The sequence below is a fragment of the Ochotona princeps genome, chromosome 2, assembly GCF_030435755.1.
Source record: "Ochotona princeps isolate mOchPri1 chromosome 2, mOchPri1.hap1, whole genome shotgun sequence".
In the NCBI taxonomy this organism is placed as follows: Eukaryota; Metazoa; Chordata; class Mammalia; order Lagomorpha; family Ochotonidae; genus Ochotona; species Ochotona princeps.
In genome coordinates, this window is record NC_080833.1 from 23,315,012 (window position 1) to 23,334,860 (window position 19,849).

General features: G+C 45.7%; 1 protein-coding gene across 3 annotated transcripts in view; it reads left to right on the forward strand.

Annotated features, from left to right (window-relative positions):
- KPNA6 (karyopherin subunit alpha 6) overlaps nt 1-17,086 on the forward strand; it is a 53,728-nt gene extending 36,642 nt beyond the window's left edge. For all 3 annotated transcript variants that reach the window (XM_004591626.3, XM_058678234.1, XM_058678229.1), the window contains exons 2-14: nt 934-1,067; nt 1,951-2,043; nt 2,429-2,528; nt 4,866-4,960; nt 5,745-5,876; nt 7,087-7,175; nt 8,716-8,815; nt 9,057-9,220; nt 9,408-9,486; nt 10,496-10,621; nt 10,918-11,045; nt 13,010-13,188; nt 13,800-17,086. In XM_004591626.3, the coding sequence (XP_004591683.2) occupies nt 934-1,067; nt 1,951-2,043; nt 2,429-2,528; nt 4,866-4,960; nt 5,745-5,876; nt 7,087-7,175; nt 8,716-8,815; nt 9,057-9,220; nt 9,408-9,486; nt 10,496-10,621; nt 10,918-11,045; nt 13,010-13,188; nt 13,800-13,987 (1,607 nt within the window). In that variant the 3' untranslated portion in view covers nt 13,988-17,086. The remainder of the gene's footprint in view (nt 1-933; nt 1,068-1,950; nt 2,044-2,428; nt 2,529-4,865; nt 4,961-5,744; nt 5,877-7,086; nt 7,176-8,715; nt 8,816-9,056; nt 9,221-9,407; nt 9,487-10,495; nt 10,622-10,917; nt 11,046-13,009; nt 13,189-13,799) is intronic.
- The last annotated feature ends 2,763 nt before the right edge of the window (nt 17,087-19,849 follow it).

The window sequence follows — 19,849 nt, forward strand, 5'->3', positions numbered from 1 at the left end:
CCGGCAGCTCCACTTCCCATCCAGCTCCCTGCTTGTGGCCTGGAAAAGCAGTCGAGGATGGCCCACAGCTTTGGGACCCTGCACCCCGTGTGGGGGACCCGGAAGAAGTTCCTGGTTCCCGGCACCGGATCGGCACGTACCGGCCCATTGCGGCTCACTTGGGGAGTGAAACATCAGACAGAAGATCTTCCTCTCTGTCTCTCCTCCTCTCTGTATATCCAGCTTTCCAATAATAATAAATCTTTACAAAAAAAAAAAAAAAAAGAATTCTGACAAGTTTAAACTTGTATGCCCTCGTTCAGTGTATAGGAATTTGAGCAGCTTGCTAAGGGAGGCACAACTAAAAATATAAAAACCAGAGTGGAAAACAGATTCATTGTAAACCATACCTTTAACTACTGTGCTGTACCAGTTGATGTAATAGTACTTGTTTAAGGAGCTATTATACTGTGTGCATTGGTACAGGTGTAATACTAGAGGTATCACATATTATTTTAACATTTTTTTTTTTATTGGAAAGGCAGATATATGAAGAGAAGGAGATACTAAGAGGAAGATCTGTCTTCTGGTTAACTCTCCAAGTGGCCACAATGGCCACAGCTGAGCCAGTTCAAAGCCAGGATCCAGGACCTTCCTCTAGATCTCCCACACGGGTGCAGGGTCCCAATATTAGGTGACAGGATCCAAACACTTGAGCCATTATTTGCTGCCTCCCAGAATGCATTTGCAAGGTTGTGACTTGGAAACATCTTGGGAAGTGGTACTGGGACTCAAACCAGCACTCTGACATGGGTTGTATGTGTCGCAAGTGGCAGCCTCAGCTGCTGCTGTGGTCTCCCTGGAGGGACGTGGTGAGGGTGAATGGTTTGGAGCTAAAGAACAATGCTTTTGAGGGTCTTTGACAGTGTGTTTTTCTCCTTTTCTTTGTTCTAGAGACCATGGCGAGTCCAGGGAAGGATAATTATCGAATGAAGAGCTATAAGAACAATGCCCTAAACCCTGAAGAAATGAGGCGAAGAAGAGAAGAAGAGGGCATTCAGCTCCGGAAGCAAAAGCGAGAGCAGCAAGTGGGTTAAACAGAGTGTTTTTAAAAATAATTGTTGGGTGAAACGATTGAGGCTGTGTGGTGGCTTTCCACCTTACACAATTTTTCTCTCGAGTAGTTTGGATGGGCCAGTCATCAGTTTCCTTTGCTGTAAAGAAATATTGAAAACTTGTCCCCCCTGTAATTTTAACCAGCTGAGATGTCATGTATGTCTTCAGTATAACAAGCTAGTTCTAAGTCTTGGTGCCTTTTTTACTCTTCACACTGCAGCCGGTGTTAGGTCTGGTCCTCAAGGGCTGGCTCCAAGCCTAGCCCTTTTAAGGAGCTCATCAACCATCCTGGGCTGCTTATGTTTTCTGGAGTCCCATCCTTCTAAGTAGCGTGCCTACGTGTGAGACAATGTTAATGCCTCACCATCTGTGCTTGGTTCACCTTGCTCATCTACATGTAGTTACTAACTTCCTTTTGTCTTTTCTCTTGACATATCATTATTCCTTTTCATCAAGGCTTTTTATACCAAGAGAAGCTGTAATCATTAAAAGTTGTTTTCGTTTTTCTGTTTTTAAAAATGCAAACAGAGGTAAACTCCTTTGAAAATATTCCTTGTTGGGCTTGGCGGCGTGGCCTAGTGGCTAAGGTCCTCGCCTTTATCCCATATGGCCGCTGGTTCTAATTCCGGCAGCTCCACTTCCTCTCTATCTCTCCTCCTCTCAGTATATCTGACTTTGTAATAAAAATAAAATAAATCTTAAAAAAAAAAAATATTCCTTGTCAGAATGTAAAGCATATCATCATTTCCTTAACTGGTCTGACATCACCTCGTCAGGCCATAATTTAATATTGGATTGTTCTTGTTTTTTTGGTTCAGTGAGTCGTCTTACCCTGTCTCTTCTCTTTACTTACAGCTTTTCAAACGGAGAAATGTGGAGCTAATCAATGAAGAAGCTGCCATGTTTGATAGTCTCCTTATGGACTCCTATGTGAGCTCTACCACTGGGGTAAGGCCCTTGCGTGTGACTGAGGCAGCCTGGGACTTGCTTGCTTCCGCAGAACAGAGATTGGGTGTTTCACGTCAACTAGTAGCTTTGCCAGTGACGATGCTCACAGCAACTTCCGTGAGCCCTGTACTAGGCAGTCATTTAAGAAATCAGCAAAAGTTAATCATCTTGGATGGAAATACCTGAGGAAATCACTCAAGAGAACCCATCAGTTGCCTGAAAGCTAAAAACGCCTCTGAAATAGTCCAGCTAGAGGTAGCCACACAATTTTCCCTGAGTCTCTTATGCCTTTTCTCTTTACTTCAAGTCTTAGAAAGCAGGATTATGCATTCATATCTTGCTCTAATGTTGGATTGGGAAGTCCTAAACCTGTTTTATGTTCTAGGAGAGTGTAATCACAAGAGAAATGGTGGAAATGCTCTTTTCTGTTGACTCCGACCTGCAGTTAGCCACCACACAGAAATTCCGGAAACTGCTCTCCAAAGGTAAAAAGCCGGGTCCATCTCATTGAGGCCGTATGGGATTTAGCCTCTGTGCCTTTTTACTGACCTCATTAACTCCTCGCTCTCACTCATTGTGCTTTAGCCCTATTGGCCTTGGGTGATGGTCTTGCCTCTATTTGTTAAAGGCAGAGTACCTGAGAGAGAGACAGAGAGAAAAATCCTCTATACTTGGGTTTACGTCATAAATAACTCCAATAGCCAGGGTGGGCCAAACAGAAGCTGGAAACTAGGAACTTCATGTGAGCCTGTCATGTGGTTGCAAGGGGCCCAAGCGTTTGGACTGTCTTCTGCTTCCTTCTCCAGCACATTGGCAGAAACCTGGATTGGAAGCAGAGAAACTGGGACTTAAAAACTAGCACACTGGGCCTGGTGCCGTGGCCTAGCAGCTAATGTCCTCACCTTGAACGCGCCGGGATCCCATATGGGTGTCGGTTCTAATCCCGGAAGTTCCACTTCCCATCTAGCTCCCTGCTTGTGGCCTGGGAAAGCAGTTGAGGACGGCCCAGAGCTTTGGGACCCTGCACCCGCATGGGAGACCCGGAAGTGGTTCCTGGTTCCCGGCATCGGATCGGCACAGCACTGGCTGTTGCGCTCGCTTGGGGAGCAAATCAATGGACAGAAGATCTTCCTCTCTGTCTCTCCTCCTTTCTGTATATCTGACTTAGTAATAAAAATAAATAAATCTTTAAAAAAAAAAAACCAGCAGACCAGAATAGGGCAGTGGTATCACAAGCAGTGCATAACTTACTGTGCCACAGAGTGACTCCATGCTCTCACCTTTATACGTGGTTTTTTCTCTCTGCTTAATTTTTCACTCCACGTATCTGTATAACATCTTTCTCAATTCTGTGCTCAATTTCTTTTTTTTTTTCTATTTTTTAAAAAAAGTTTTAATTTTTAGTTGAAAGAGTTATAGAGAAAAGGAGAGACAGATCCTCCATCCTTCGTTCTCTCTCCACATGGCCACAACAGCCAGAGCTGAACCAATCCAAAGCCAGGAGCTTCTTATGGATCTCTTACATGTGTGCAGGATCCCAAGGACTTGAGCTATCCTCCACTGCTTTCCCAGGCCATAGGCATGGATCTGGATCAGGAATGGAGCAGCGAGAACTTGAAACACGGCCCATGTGGGATGCCAGTGCCACAGGCAAAGGTTTAACCTGTTTACACCACAGCATTGGTCCCAGTTCTGCTCTTGCTTTCCTTTAGTTCTGAGGTTTATTGATTTGAAATACAGAATGATAGGAAAAGCTAAAGCTAGGAACCAGCAGCTTACATTGAAGTTTCTTACATGGATGGTGGGAATTCAATTACTTGGGCCATCATCTATTATCTTCCAGGAGCATTAGGAGGAATCCTAAATGGAAACAAGTAAGCCTCAGTCCTACAGACACTTTGAAAGGGGATGATGGCATCCCACATGACAGCTTAACCCACTGTGTAATATCAATCCCATACCTTTCATCTTTGAACCATATGATATAGTTAGACTGTGTAAGGGTGAAAATCCTAATTGGGTTGTGTTTTCCATTCACTTATTAAACATAAACAAAGGGCCCAGCGCCATAGCCTAGCGGCTAAAGTCTTTGCCTTAAATGTGCCGGGATCTCATATGGACACCAATTCTAATTCTTGGCAGCCCTGCTTTGTCCAGCTACCTGCTTGTAGCCTAGGAAAGCAGTCAAGGACGGCCCAAAACCTTGGGACCCTGCGCCCGCGTGGGAAACCTGGAAGAGGATCTGGGCTCCTGGCTTCAGATTGGCACAGCTCTGGTCATTGCGGGCCACTTGGCTAGTGAATTCTCAGACAGAAGATCTTCCTCTCTGTCTCTCCTCCTCTGTGTATATCTAACTTCCCAATAAAAATAAAATAAATCTTATTAAAAAAAGAATGTAATGGAAAGAAGAAAACCCAAGGAATAAACAACATGAGGTTACATATTTCCCTTCTAAGAAAGTTTGAGAGTTGTTTGTTGCAGAGGAGGACTGCATCATATAGTGGGCAAGAAGTATGTTTCCCATAATACAGCCAAGATTCTTTTAGAGAGCTATTGTGTGTACTGTAGTTCTAACTGTTGAGGACATAGGAAACAAACCCAGAAGTCCCAGCCCTCAAGAATGGAAGATCTCTTTATTTCTTTGCCTTTCAAATAAATAAATGAATAAATAAATCTATTTTTGTTTTTAATGACCGAGTATTGATAAAACTCCCTGAACAGAAGGGAGTTTGTGTATGTTTGTATGGTGGTCAGCAGTGTTGAGGAAGAATCCTGGTCTAATACCAGTGGCGAATACATCTTCTTCCATCTTTCTCTTGTAGAGCCTAGTCCTCCAATAGATGAAGTCATCAATACACCAGGAGTAGTGGATCGGTTTGTGGAGTTTCTGAAGAGAAATGAGAACTGTACGTTACAGGTGAGACCCAGGGAAAAAGTTATCAAATAAAGCCCCTTTCTAAGAAATTGCAATAGTATTTATCAATACACATCCTGTCTCTTAAGATAACGTAATGTCAGGAAACATGTAAAGTAAACTGTCAGACCCCTCAGAGAGCTTAGCTTTAAAGAAAGAAGAAAAACAAAATCTCTTCCTTCAAAATGATCTCAGTAACTATGTGGAGTAATACATTTGTTAATTGGCTATATTTAGCCATTCTGTCATATACTTCCTTACATGCATTCAGAGCTGGAAGTAGCTCAGAGCACCATGTTGTACATGATAAAAACATGCAAGGTAAGTTACCTTTCAATTTTTCTTAAACTCAGAAACACAAGACGATTGCAAACAGGCCACCCCATTACAAATCAGAGGGTCTAGTATACTTCCGTGTCTTTTCTCAGTAGATGGCTGATACGTCTGCCTTCTGGAGCTTATTGGAAACTCAGCTGAAGGGGACTTTACACAGCCTACCTCACTAATTCTCATTTCAAAAGTGATGAGCATGAAACTCGGGAAATAAATCATTGACCTGTTAGAGATTCTGTGGATGTTACAGTACAAAACTAGACCAGGGAATTCCGATTCCATCTTCCCAATGTGTCACATCACTGCCTCTTCCCACCATTTAGAACAAGGGAGGGAAAACACTTAGTTTTTGTTTTACTTTTTGTGGGCAGGTGATGTACTATTCTGAGCTAGTGCGTATACACGACTGCTCAGTTTGTAGTATCTCTCAGTGTTGACTTAATTTCCCTTTCAGTTTGAAGCTGCCTGGGCTCTAACCAACATTGCCTCTGGAACATCTCAGCAAACCAAAATTGTCATTGAGGCTGGGGCCGTCCCCATTTTCATAGAGCTACTTAACTCAGACTTTGAAGATGTACAGGAACAGGTAATACTCAGATTTGGATTAATTCTTGGTGGTAGCTACAGTATGGCATCATATGTGTTTGATTTTAGTTCTGGTTCTTGGAATAATGTTCTTAAAAATCTTGGAATTTTCTGGGTAGTAGTTTGTCTTTTGCTATTTATAGAGTCCTGTTGGAACATATCTGAGTCCAGGTTAATGAAATGACTCAGGGAGGGCTCCTGGGTAGCCTTTCAGGGGTTGGGCACTAGAAAAATCAAACAGACATGGGACTCCTGGTCTCATCCTTCACCTTGACTTCCCCAGGAACAGGGGTCTGTTGATTGGGTTATGAGCTGTTGAGAAGTGAGAGCCTCTGGGTCTATGTCCACGTCAATATACTGAGAAGGTGGCAGAGAACATAGCAGCTCTGCACCGCCCTCCTCACTTCCTGCCTTGTTCAACGTGTCTGTATGTGGCTGGTCCTGAGCTGCTTCCTTTATAATAAACTAGTAAACATAAATGAAGTGTTTCTCTCAGTTCTCTGTAAGAATTCCAAAATCTCTAGCTGATTGGTTAGAAATTTAGGTAGTCACTGGGACTTAGGATTAGTGTCTGAAGTGTAGTACAGGTTACATGGGAGTGATTCATGGGGTTAATCTATGGGGTCTGTATTAACTTTAAGAGTTAGTGTCAAATTTGAAATAAATTGTTGGACGTGTAGTTTTTGTCTGAGAATTGGTTGTTGGTGTGGGGAAGATGCCACACATGCCTTCAGTGCCAGAAATAATGTGGGAAAAAGACACTGCAGTATGCATTACCTGTTTCCTTGTCACCAAAGACCATGGCAGTTAAGATGTAACTTCGATTTCCCTCAGTGGATTCTTGGTGGTTAGATAGAAGTAATGAGTGGTAATGACGTATTTACTCCGTTACTACTTTTAAAGTGGATCCAAAAGCAGCTCCAAGGGTGTGACTTACTGGACCCTTTGCAAGGGAATGGCAGTGGGCAGCTGTTTGGCTTCTCAGGCTGTGGTGCAGATGGCAGTCTTTCTCACTCAACCAGGAAGTCTGAACATAAAGGCCACTGAAAAGCAAGTGCTCACCAAGGATTTCTACAGGGAGGTTACCTGAACTTGTTTAGTGTGTCCTGAGCCTTGACATGACTCTCAGCCTGGTGGGGACTCCGTGATTGTTCATAAATACTCATGTAAGCTGCAGGTTCTGAGTGACAGCTTCATCACTCCCTTTTCAGGCAGTCTGGGCACTGGGAAACATAGCTGGGGACAGCTCTGTGTGCCGAGATTACGTCTTGAACTGTTCCATCCTGAATCCTTTATTAACGTGAGTAATTTTTTATAAAGATTTATTTATTTTTATTACAAACTCAGATATACAGTGAGGAGAGACAGACAGGAAGATCTTCCGTCTGATGATTCACTCCCCAAGTGACCGCAACAGCCAGTGCTGTGCCGATCCGGTGCCGGGAACCAGGAACCTCTTCCAGGTCTCCCACGCGGGTGCAGGGTCCCAAGGCTTTGGGCCATCCTCGACTGCTTTCCCAGGCCACAAGCAGGGAGCTGGATGGGGAGTGGAGCTGCCAGGATTAGAACCAGCGCCCATATGGGATCCCGGGGCGTTCAAGGCGAGGCCTTTAGCCACTAGGCCACGCTGCTAGGCCCCTATTAACGTGAGTAATTACAATCATTTGCACCTCGGTGTTTAATAGGGTAGCCACATGGCAAGTCATTTGCCTGTAACTTGATTCCTTAAGATGACAAATACAAATTCTGTAAGTACATTCTAATTGCTGAAGTTAAAAAATAAGTGTTTTTTGAGGAAGAGTATAGTGTGCTAGATCCTATTCTTCATTTTGAGGCACTGTAGACTCTATTGTTGGTCATATCAGCCTCATTTGTGAGCCAAGGGAGAAAGGAAAGCTAGTCTTTAGAGCATGTTCATCTCCTGTGGGGTTGTGTGTAGGTACATTGGATAGCTCTGTTGTAAATTAGAAACCAGTGACGCTGTGCAGGATCGTCTGAAGCCCTGTCTCCATGCCTTCCCTCACAGCCTCAGGTCAGCTGCATCTGGCTGAAAACATACACGTGATCCATTCTTTATAAATCTCAATCTTGCAGACTGCTACTATCATTTCTTGAACCCTTCACAAAAAAGTCTTGTAAATCATAACTAAAACCCTACCACTAGACTTTCATGTTTGATTTCCAAAGATACATCTCTTATTCACAGCTTTGGCCATCACTATGGCACTGAATGTCCTGCCATGAAAGCTTTCCTACTAGGGCTAGCATTGTGACTTACCATGTTGAGACGCTGCCCATCTGTGCGCTGGTTCAAGTCCCAGATGCTCCACTTCCAATCCAGCTCCTGCTAATGCATCTGGGAAAGGTACCCAAGTGCTTGGACCCCTGTGCCTATATGAGAGCTCTGGATGAAGCTCCTGGCTCTTGGTTCCTGGCTTCAACCTGGCCCAGCCCTAGCTATTGTGGCCATTAGGGAGTGAGCCAGAGGATGACCAGTTGCTTATTCTGTGTCCTCACTCTCTCTATTAAAAACTGCCTTTTAAATGAGGTTTTTTTTTTTTTTTTTTTTCTGTTTTAAGATGGAAAAAAAGCTTTGCCACCTTAGAGTCTAGCCCTCTGTTTTGCTGCTTTGTGGTTAACTAGCACAGCTGGTCTGAATCGTCAGTGCAGATGTCAGGCTCCTGGCCCAGACTTCCTTTGCTAATTTGGTTCTGCAGGTAGAAAGAAGTAAGCTGCTGAAGTCTTAGGGGTCTGATTGGATCTTCCCCTGGGGTTCACTGGCAGTAGCCTTATATGCCACAGTATCAGGTGGCACGATCTGACTTTTCTGTTTCCTTCAGGCTCCTAACCAAGTCTACACGACTGACAATGACACGGAATGCAGTCTGGGCTCTGTCAAACCTCTGCCGAGGGAAAAATCCACCTCCAGATTTTGCAAAGGTGAGAGAGCTGCTTCCCAGTGGTGATTTGTAGCAGATTGCTTCATAGGGACTTGTGATGTCTTTGCGGGCACTCTTTAGATTAAGACTCAAATCATGGGAGAGACTGAAAGAAATTGCTATTGGAGTAGGTGACTTGGTAGGCCAGAAGCCCTAGTGTGAAGGAAAGGCACAAGACGTAGAATGACTTGTTGGTAACGTTGGTGTTATGATCGAGTCCTTCCCCGCTCTGCTCTCAACAGGTCTCTCCTTGTTTGCCTGTGCTGTCTCGCCTACTCTTCAGCAGTGACTCAGACTTGCTGGCGGATGCCTGCTGGGCCCTCTCTTACCTGTCTGATGGCCCCAATGAGAAGATCCAGGCCGTCATAGACTCTGGAGTTTGCCGGAGATTGGTAGAGCTTCTGATGTGAGTAAACTACATTAGAGAGGGCACAGATTGCTTAAGTTTCTCCAAGTTTGTGTAAAGAGCTGCAGTAGCACTTTGCTGCCCAACCCAAAGATTTGGAGTCATGAGAGTGTTGTCAGGTTTGGATATCAGCAGGAGCAAATAAGCTGTGTGGGCCGTCCACTGATGAGCTCTTCCTTCTCTGTAGGCACAATGATCACAAAGTGGCTTCACCTGCCCTCAGAGCTGTGGGTAACATTGTCACTGGGGATGATATCCAGACCCAGGTAAGGAGGAGGAGGGAATAGGATCTCAGCTTCTGGGAGAGCAACCTTCCTTGCCAAGGATGCTGGTCCTGGCAGGCAGCATAGTCCAGGTGTGAATGCATAGGACTGAGTAAAGCAGTTCAGCTCTGCCGTTCTGTATAACCACAGGCAACTTAATTCCTTCTTATCTTCCATGAATTAGAAGCATAGCATCAGGCCTGGCGAGCTAGCCTAAAGGTTAAAGTCCTCGCCTTACACATGCTGGGATCCCATATGGGCACCGGTTAATGTCCTAGCCATGCTGCTTCCCATCCTGCTCCCTGCTTGTGGCCTGGGAAAGTAGTCAAGGACAGCCCAAGGCCTTGGGACCATGCACCCACATGGGAGACCCAGAGGAAGCGCCTGGCTCCTAGCTTCAGATAAGTTCAACTCTGACAGTTGTGGCCACTTGGGGAGTGAGTCGGCGAATGGAAGATCTTCCTCTCTGTCTCTCCTCATCTCTCCTGCTCTCTGTATATCTGACTTTCCAATAAAAAATAAATAAAGCTTAAAAAAAAAGCATAGCATCATCTAGTAGGTACTTGTGGAAGATAACCACACTCATTGCCTGTAACTGTAAAAGCAGTGAAGGTTTTAAGTTTTAAGTTATAGATATTGCCACATGTTGATAGCCCCTCTTGTCAGGGGGATAGGCAAAATTATTCTTCTAAAAGGTCAAGGTTCTCCCATGTGGGTGCATGGAAGATACTCATTGTCTAGTTCACTCTGCAGATGGCTACAACAACCAGAGCTAGGCCAAGTCAAAGCCAGGAGCCAGATCATCTGTGTGGGTAGAAGGAACCCCAATTATTTGAGCCATAGGCATTGCCTCCCAGGGTGAGGGTATGCGTCTCAGGAAGAGAAAAAGATGTCCTTTCCTTCCCTCGGCTCACTTTCCAAGTGGATATTGGCATCTTGATACATGTAAGTTTTTAATTTCAACTTCATGTAATTTATCTAGTTTTTAATTTCTGTGCTTTTGGTGTTCTAGGTCATTCTCAACTGTTCAGCCCTCCCTTGCCTCCTCCACTTGCTGAGCAGTCCAAAGGAATCGATCCGGAAGGAAGCTTGCTGGACCATTTCAAATATCACTGCTGGCAACAGAGCTCAGATACAGGTAGAATATGCAGAGAAGCTGAGAGATGTGGGCAACATAGAAGCATGGGAGGTTGTGAGATGTTTTGCAGAAAGAATCTGTTTCTTCTTAGAAACTGGAGCTACTATGCAGTGTTGATCTGAGATTGTGTGTGACCATATTTTTGGGTTTCTCTGTAACCTGTCACTTGTGTGGGAAGAATCAAGGAGAACCCCAAAGAGAGGAAAGATATCTAAGTCTTAGCTGATATTGTGGCTGAATTAGCTTTCTCTGAGGCCGTATTCTCCCTGCATCTCATGCCTTCAATTTTCTCTCAGGCTGTCATAGATGCAAATATCTTCCCTGTGTTGATTGAAATCCTTCAGAAGGCCGAGTTCCGAACAAGGAAAGAGGCAGCCTGGGCCATCACCAATGCCACATCAGGAGGAACCCCTGAACAGATAAGGTATCACAATCTATTCCCCCACCCCACCCCACCCTTTTTTTTTTTTAAGATTCCCTTATTTTTTTCAAAAGAGTTACAGGGCGGGAGAAAACACACTTCCATCCGCTGAGTTTCTCCTCAACAATGTTCACAGCTGGGCCAGGCTGAAGCCAGGAATCAGGAAGTCCATCTGGATCTCCCACATGGGTACAACTACTTGGGCCATCTTCTGCATTCCCAGGCACATCAGCAGGCAGCTGGATTGGAAGTGGAGCACTGCCACCATGCCAGCCCCTATTCTCAATTATTTTTGCAAATAATTGAGTTCCCAAAGCAGCTTCTTTGGGAATTCATGCATTGAATGAGACTTGAGAGAACCAAATAGAAACCTGTTTTTTGTATGTGATTTCTGTGTTTCCATTATCTGAACAGTTGTAGGAGTTAGATAAGTGACTCTTTTTTAAACAAAATATATATTTTTATTGCAAAGTCAGATATACATAGAGATACAGAGAGGAGAGACAGATTAAAGGCTTCTGTCCAATGATTCACTCCCCAAGTGACCGCAATGACCAGAGCTGAGCTGATATGAAGCCAGGAGCTTCTTCTGGGTCTCCCATGCAGCTACAGGCTCACAAGGCTTTGGGCCGTCCTCAGCTGCTTTCCTAGGCAACAAGCAGGAAGCTGGATGGGAAGTGGGTCTGCAAAGATTAGAACCAGTGCCCATATGGGATCCCAGGGCGTTCAAGGCAAGGCCTTTAGCCGCTAGGCCACGCCGCCGGGCCCAAGAATTTGAAATCTTTACTTCACCAATACTACTCCCATATGAAAGACCTTATGCAGATCTAGTCATCCTTCAATGCCTCACTTTTAATCTGTTATCTAAGGCTTCACATATGCAGAATATGTTACTCCTAGTAGGCTACAAGTGGAGGAAACGCTACTTATCTAGGGCCTGGAGTGGTAGCCTAGCAGATAAAGTCCTTGCCTTGAACGCACTGGGATCCCATATGGGCGCCGGTTCTAATCCCGGCAGCTCCACTTCCCATCTAGCTCCCTGCTTGTGGCCTGGGAAAGCAGTCGAGGACGGCCCAGTGCATTGAACACTGCACCCGCGTGAGAGACCTGGAAGAGGTTCCTGGTTCCCGGCTTTGGATCGGCGCGTGTCGGCCCGTTGCGGCTCACTTGGGGAGTGAAACACCAGATGGAAGATCTTCCTCTCTGTCTCTCCTCCTCTCTGTATATCCGGCTTTCCAATGATAATAAAATCTTAAAAAAAAAAAAAAGATTTCAAGTTCTTGTAATGTTCTTAGAGGGCAGTAGTGAGAGGCCGAGCTAGAAAAGGCAGTAGAAACCATGTTGTAGAAAATCTGTTGTACTATAGGCTCCTTGGAAATGACTGAACCTGTCGAAGCTTTTAAACAGGGAAATTATATATTCAGAATAGTAATATTACAACTATGTTGGCATTAGCAACAAGGAGGAAACATATGGTAGAATCCACATGTGAAACAGTACACCAGTAGAGATGATAGATTCAAGAACCAGTGAATGTGTGTTTACCGAGATTCAGAATTAATATTTAGGGTGGAATTATGGTATTGAGGATAAAGATAGCACCTGTGGCACTAGTATCCCGTATGGGTGCCGGTTCATATTCTGGCAGCTCCACTTTTGACCCAGCTCTCTGTGGCCTGGGAAAGCAGTGAAAGAGGGTGAAGGTCCTTCTACGTCTGCACCCATGTAGGAGATCCAGAGGAAACTCCAGGTTCCTTGCTTTGGATCAGTTCAACTCTGCCCATTGCAGACATTTAGGCGGGAGTAAACTAGCAGGTGGAAGATATCTCTCTCTCTCTGTAACTCAGTCTTTCCATTAAACAAACAAATCTTTAAAAAAGAAAAGGGGTTGCTGATGGTGTTCAAAAGGATGAGGGAGACCCATATACCAGCATTAAATTAGAACTTCTCTCTTCTCTGGCTCCCAGGTACCTGGTCTCCTTGGGCTGCATCAAACCCCTGTGTGACTTGCTGACTGTGATGGATTCAAAGATTGTACAAGTGGCCCTCAATGGACTGGAGAATATCTTGCGGCTTGGAGAACAGGAGGGCAAGCGCAGTGGCTCGGGAGTCAATCCCTATTGTGGTCTCATTGAGGAAGCCTATGGTAGGTGTCCTCTGAGCAGCCTCACCTGTGCCTTGCGTACCCAGGTTCTAGGGCCAAGCCTTGGGGTTTTAGGCCTCTGAAGGAATAAGGGAGGGAGTATGTATGTCAGAAGTGTGGGAAGCGTCAGTAACTCACATGAGACATTGTTGTCCCTAAAATCAGTTAAGACTCATCTTTTGGCCAAATTCTACCATGCATACCACCAGTTGTACCATGGGAGTGACTGGCACATGAGTGGCCAGGGTAGAGCTGGAATCTGGATTTGGAGATGTGTTTTGATTCCAGGATTTTAGCTCACCAGTTCCTTTTCTCTCTGAGGAGCAGTAGATCAGTTCTATTCCAGTTAGGCTCTACCTGAAGTAACTGGCACAGATACAGAAGTTAAAGCAAAATCAGTACTGGATTTTCCTCATTTGTAATTGATATTTTGATCTGTTTTTGGATTTGTAGAAGTAGGGAACTCAGTGTTGACCATCCTATTTCAGGTTCGGAATAGTAATGTGTCATATAACTTGTATTTGTAAATACAAACATGCTTCAGAAAGAGAAAAACAGGTATTTCATGGACCTGTAGAAAAACAGTCACACTTTATTCTTCCTTGTGGCCATAGGCTTGGATAAAATTGAGTTTCTCCAGAGCCACGAGAACCAGGAGATCTACCAGAAGGCCTTTGACCTCATCGAGCACTACTTTGGTGTAGAAGATGATGACAGCAGCCTGGCTCCCCAAGTGGATGAAACGCAACAGCAGTTCATCTTCCAGCAGCCCGAGGCCCCCATGGAGGGCTTCCAGCTATAATGTCTGCCTCCGGGGAGGGCTGGGACTGGGGAGCGCCACCAAGCAGCAGCAGAGCCGCCCTCTGCGGGGGCAGGCAGCCAGGCCCCCACGTCAGCCACCGCACCTCTGCTGTCCTGGAGACTGTGCTCTTGACCTGCGCCCCCCTTCCCTGGAGGGAACACCCTCTGGACACAGAACCATCTGAGGCTCACATTTGGGTTTTGTGACAAGGGGACATGTTGGGTTTTCTTCCTTACACTATGTTTTGGCTGCACACATGTCTTTAACCCAGGAGCCCAGGGGTAGACGAAGGAGGACTGAGGTAATCAATTTGCACCTTTTTTTTATTATTATTATTTTTCTTTTTTTCTTTAATGGTGACTTCCTTCCCTTTTATCTTTCTTCATCCTTCCCAGTCATCTGCCCTGATTGTGTAACTCATCTTGGGTACTTCAGCAGATGGAATATTCCAGAGGTGGGAGGGCAGGGGTGGGGAGAAATCCAAACAAAATGTTCTTGCTCAGACAGAATATTAATCTTGTATGCTTGGATTGAGTTATTTAATGTTTTTTTCTTTTGCACATTTTGTCTTGTATTAAGATTGCTCTTCCTAAGAGCCATGAGTCCCTCATGTTAGGAATCCCAGCTGCCAGCATTGTTGGGGACAGAGGCTGACAGCGAGGCCTCCCTGAGCTAAAAGGCCTCTCTCCCTCTGACTCTCCACCCAAACCTCTTTAGTTTGGGACATTCCCCCTCAATCTCCTGGGGTCTCTGTCCCCTTGGAGGGGAGAGAAGGAGCACAGGCCTTTATCCGTCAGGGCTTCCCCATGTGTAGCTACTGATCCTGTTTCCTATCCACCTTCCGAATGGTGCGACCCAGCTTCATATGTTTACTTGAAAATCCCCCTCAGAGTTGAACGAATCTCTGAGGTGGCTGTGTATTCTCCTGAGCTTGAGACCAGGGACTGCAGGCCTGCCTTCGGAGGAGGTCCTTGCTCATGTGTTGGGATGGTCAGGTATCCCTGCCTTTGGCCTTTCTTCTTCCTCTTCCACAGTTGGATCATGTATATTTTACTTCCAAAGGAGAGAATGTCAAAAGGTTCTGTATTTTTTATATTCTGTATATTAGGTAGGCTGATCTTAATTGGTCTCAAGAGGAAGAACTAATTTCTGTAAGTAGGACACAGTGAGGAGGACCAATGAGATGTGGACGCTCACGAGGTCTGGCTTCTGAGCCACCCCCTGGGGCCAGCCTTCAGCTCTGGAACCTTTGTAAAGCAAGTCAGTCAGCCTGGTTTGCTTGCCCTGTAGGAAGCAAGATCGCCGCAGGGTGGGGTGAAGTCTACCACTCTGGTCCCCATCCTTCCAGAGAGCAAATGCAGTCTCAGAGGCCATTGTCCACATATCAGGCATGGCTGCCTCTCCTGTTATCATAAAATATCAGCAAGCAGAGTAACTATTGTGAGAGCCTTTGGTATCTTTGCTTTGTGAAATCCTTGCACCTGGTCTGGGTTTTTCCATCCTCGTAATAATTAGAATCCAAATGCCTACGAATAAGTTGGTGGAATGATACTGCAGCCCGGGTGGAAGGGTGTAGAGGGGAGCTAAGTGTAGCGCTGTGGTCGGCTAAAGGCACAGTGTGCCCATCCTCCCTGTGTGAGACGTGTCCTGCTGTGGGCTGCACTTTTCCCTTCCCGAGAAACAGTGGTATGTTTGCTCCTATTGCTGTGCATTCCCCCTATCTCAGGTGAATCCCATTCCCTTATGCTTAGAGATCTAAAGTTTCAAGGACTTTATTATCAGAATTGGTCTTGAATTTTCCCTCTTCTCCTAGTGTTGAGGTCCCATTCCAAGCCATTTTCTGGGTAAAATTCAAGGCAGGCATTTGCCACTGGAAAAACCCCACCCAATTGTGCTGCTTTGGAGAGTGAGGTGCCGTTCATTTGTGGGGCACTGCCAACCTCTAATCTCCCAGCAAGACAAGGGTCAGCAGTGTTTTCACTTGATGTCATTCCACTATAAGATTATTCTGCAGTTCAGTGGCAAGCACCCCTGCCCCCCATAGTCTTGCCCAAAAGGAAGAGCTGTCTAGAAGGATCATTTTATACATATTAGGCAACAGATAAGTTCCTGAAACTTATTTAGTTCTTAGTGTTAAACATACACATCCTGCTTTACCAGCTGTTCCGCCAAGGTCTGCTTTGATCTGTACCAGATGGATGACTGTCAGTCACCTGGCTGCTGCTTAACACAAGTTTTCTTTGAGGGCTTCAAAGGCTGCCTGGCATCTATGGCACAGTAAGAGTGACAGATCACTCATGAGAGAACAAACAGTGGCCTCTGAGAGCTTCTGTTAGGGTCTTCCCCAGAGCTTGTTCCTTTAGTATCTTCCTCAACCCTGCTTTCAGTCCACAGGTGAAGTTCTTCCAGCTCACTTAAGTCCATCTTTTGTATCTCCTCCTCTCCTTTGGCCATCTTAGAAAGAGGCAGTCTTCATGAGCAGCTCTCTTCTGGACACCAGGCCCAGAATCACAAGCTTTGTGGTGGATATTGCGATACTATGCCTGCAGAGGGGCTTGCCGGCTTACTGCAGGGGATAGCCCAAATCGAGGCATGTTTTGGAATCCTCATTAAGGGCTCTAAAGGGATAGTGGTGTCTAGACATGGAATGAGAGGACCCCAGGACTTGCTGTTCTGCACAGTGCCAGCTGTTCTTTATTTCCAGCCCCTACTGTAGGCATCCCATCCTCGGCCGTCTTTTCTGGTACCAACAGGGTTTCTGGTCTCAGAAATCTGCCTTCGTCTCCCAACTGTTTCTTGACCTTGATACTACATGCAATCTATAGTAAAACCACATAGATTTCACCTCAGGTGGCCAGCTTGATTTCTTGGGTCAGTGGGCACAAATGACCTTCCAGGGAGTGTTTGTTGATGACCTCAGCTTTCTGGGATCTTTGGTGTTTTCCCACTTACCTAGAATCCTTAGATCTACCACACAGACCCTCTCTGTCCCAGAACCTCCTTTCAGGATCCCTGATTTTTGTGGTTAAACTACACATTGTAATTGCTATTGTATCTATTTAAGGGAAAGAAAAATAAAACACTTTATATTCTTCTCAAGCCAAACTAGTTACAATGAAAACCATCTAGTGAGTTTAACTGTATTTCTGTTCTCTGTGTCTACCTGCTGTTTCGAGCAAAGCTTTTTTTAGCATGCTAATAGAAGAGTCTCACAGTACTCACCTCCGTACCCCAAGGACCTCTTTTTGAAGGCCCTAGCTCTTTTGTTCAGGCCTCCTCTTCTCCCCTACACTCACTCCACTTGGTTTTTCCCTGGTGGATTCATCTCGGAGACTCAGGTTCTGGATTCTCAGTTGAAAGCAGGGAGTCAGTTCCTGCGGGTCCCTGCGGGCATTCCTGGACCCAGGACAGAAGTCAACTTGGTTGGGATCATCAGGAGTGTGCATTTCCTTTTCCTTGGCAGGTGGGAAAGGGCACAGGATTCAAAAGTGAACCGTAAGAAATGCTCATGACCAGTGGTAACATGTTCCAGGTAGTACTACGCGGAAGTGAGTGTGAGACAGAGATTACACAGAATAGTGTTCCATAGCAATTTAGCCTTGTACATTCTTGACCAAGCTTGTTTGGTCATTCTCTTCTCTGTTGGCTTTTAGGTTCTTTTGTTAATCCAACAAGCTGAGAATTTGGCCCTGCAGTGACCCACGTGATGGGCAGTAGCTGTTTGGCCAGGACCTTGACAGATGATTCAGTTATCCCATTGTCCACCTCCTGGACCCACCCCCAGGTTAAGACTAAGACAAAGGAAGACTTTGAGGCCAGAATCAACCTAATCTGCAAGTTGAAGCAGTTTCTCCTCCTCTAAGAGGGTATTCACTCCCAGGCCATGAGTTAGGAAAAGCAGTGTTACATTTTGGTTCCAGAGCACACTTGGAAAAAGATTGTGTGCAACATGTCTCCAGCTGGGCTTGGGACTATCCAGCGACTTATGGACTTGCCTGATCAAGGATATCCACATAAGCTCACACCTGAGCCCTTCTGCCAAATGTTAGCACTATTCTTAGGTCCAGTTTTCAGACCTTGGGTTTGGTAGATGAGAACTGTATGTCACGTCCTGGGAGCCATGAAAGATGTCAGAGCTTGGAATCAGACTGGAAGAAAAGAAGGGGTGATGAGGTCCCAGCCACCTAACACACTGAATATTTCCCCAGAACAGCTTGGATTTCCTGCTCAAGGACCTAAGAAGGTGAATCAAACTTTTTTCTTCTCTGGCTTTTCTTTCCAAGTTCATTTGTTTTTATATTTTCTAAAAACTATAAACTCTGGCTGTTTCCATGTTCTCAGGGCCCCTGGGTATATAAAGCTTGGTGATTTCAGAGCAGACATAGGCCAAGAAATTGTGGCATTTGAGTGTGCTGAGTCCAGACAAAGGATATTTATATACACATCCAAATTTGAAGAGAAAAAATGTATTTCTTTAGGTTTCAAACACTGTAATAGATGTAAAGCAAAAAATAAAAACATGTTGCAAAGTTCTAAATTGTCTTCTTTGGAGTGATGCAAGACTTGAATTTTTTTTTTAAAAGATTGATTTATTTTTAGTGGAAAGGCAGATATACAGAGAGGAGGAGAGACACAGAGGAAGATCTTCCGTCTGATGATTTGCTCTGCAAGTGACTGCAATGGCCGGTGCTGCACCGATCCAAAGCCAGCATCCAGGAACTTCTTTTGGGTCTCCTACGTGGATGAAGGGTCCCAAGGCTTTGGGCCATCCTCAACTGCTTTCCCAGGCCACAAGCAGGGAGCTGGATGGGAAGCGGGTCTGCTGGGATTAGGACTGGCATCCATATGGGATCCTGGCACATGCAAGGCGAGGACCTTAGCCACTAGGCCACCGCGCCAGACCCAAGACTTGAATTTTTTGAGAAAATATAACTTGTAGCTTAGCAGTAGTAGACCAATCTGTTATGTTATAGTTTGTGAGGTTTTTTTTTATAAGATTTATTTATTTTTATTACAAAGTCTGATATACAGAGAGGAGGAGAGACAGGAAGATCTTCCGTCCGATGATTCACTCCCTAAGTGACCGCAACGGCCGGTACTGTGCCGATCCAAAGCTGGGAACCTGGAACCTCTTCTGGGTCTCCCATGCGGTTGCAGGCTCCCAAGGCTTTGGGCCGTCCTCGACTGCTTTCCCAGGCCACAAGCAGGGAACTGGATGGGAAGTGGAGCTGCCAGGATTAGAACCGGCGCCCATGTGGGATCCCGGGGCATTCAAGGCGAGGACTTTAGCCGCTAGGCCACGCCGCCGGGCCCGAAAAATTATTTTTTTCACCTGTAGTCCCAATATCACTGAGCCCTTGTACAAAGTGGGCCAAAAAAAAAAAAAAGTTTCCAGAATGGGCCTGAGGTCAGATAACCCTGAAGGGATCCCTGAGCCCCTTTCTGTTCATGAGTGTGGGGAGAGGTTGCTATCCACCTCCACAACTTCTCTGGACTCTGCTGAGAGTGACCTTGAACAAGCACTCAGGGAGTTGCTCCAAGAACTGCCATCGTTATTAAACGCCTGCATTCCATTAAGGAACTGGAGGCCCAGGGAAAGACAGGAATGTTCAGTCACGACCTGATGTCTGGCCGGAGTGACGGCCGACCGTGCACAACAAGGCAGAAGCGTTGACTGACTGCGGCGTGCGGGGAAACAGCCGCGGTAGGGGCTGCCCCGCACCCAGCTCAGGCGTGGCACGACGCGCCGAAGCTCCGTCCAGCCCTCCAGGATCCATGGCTCCCAGGACCGAGGCATCTCGGGAGTCGGCTCTCCCGGTGCATGGAGGGACGTGTAGTCCTCTCCTGCCCCCGCCTCGAAGG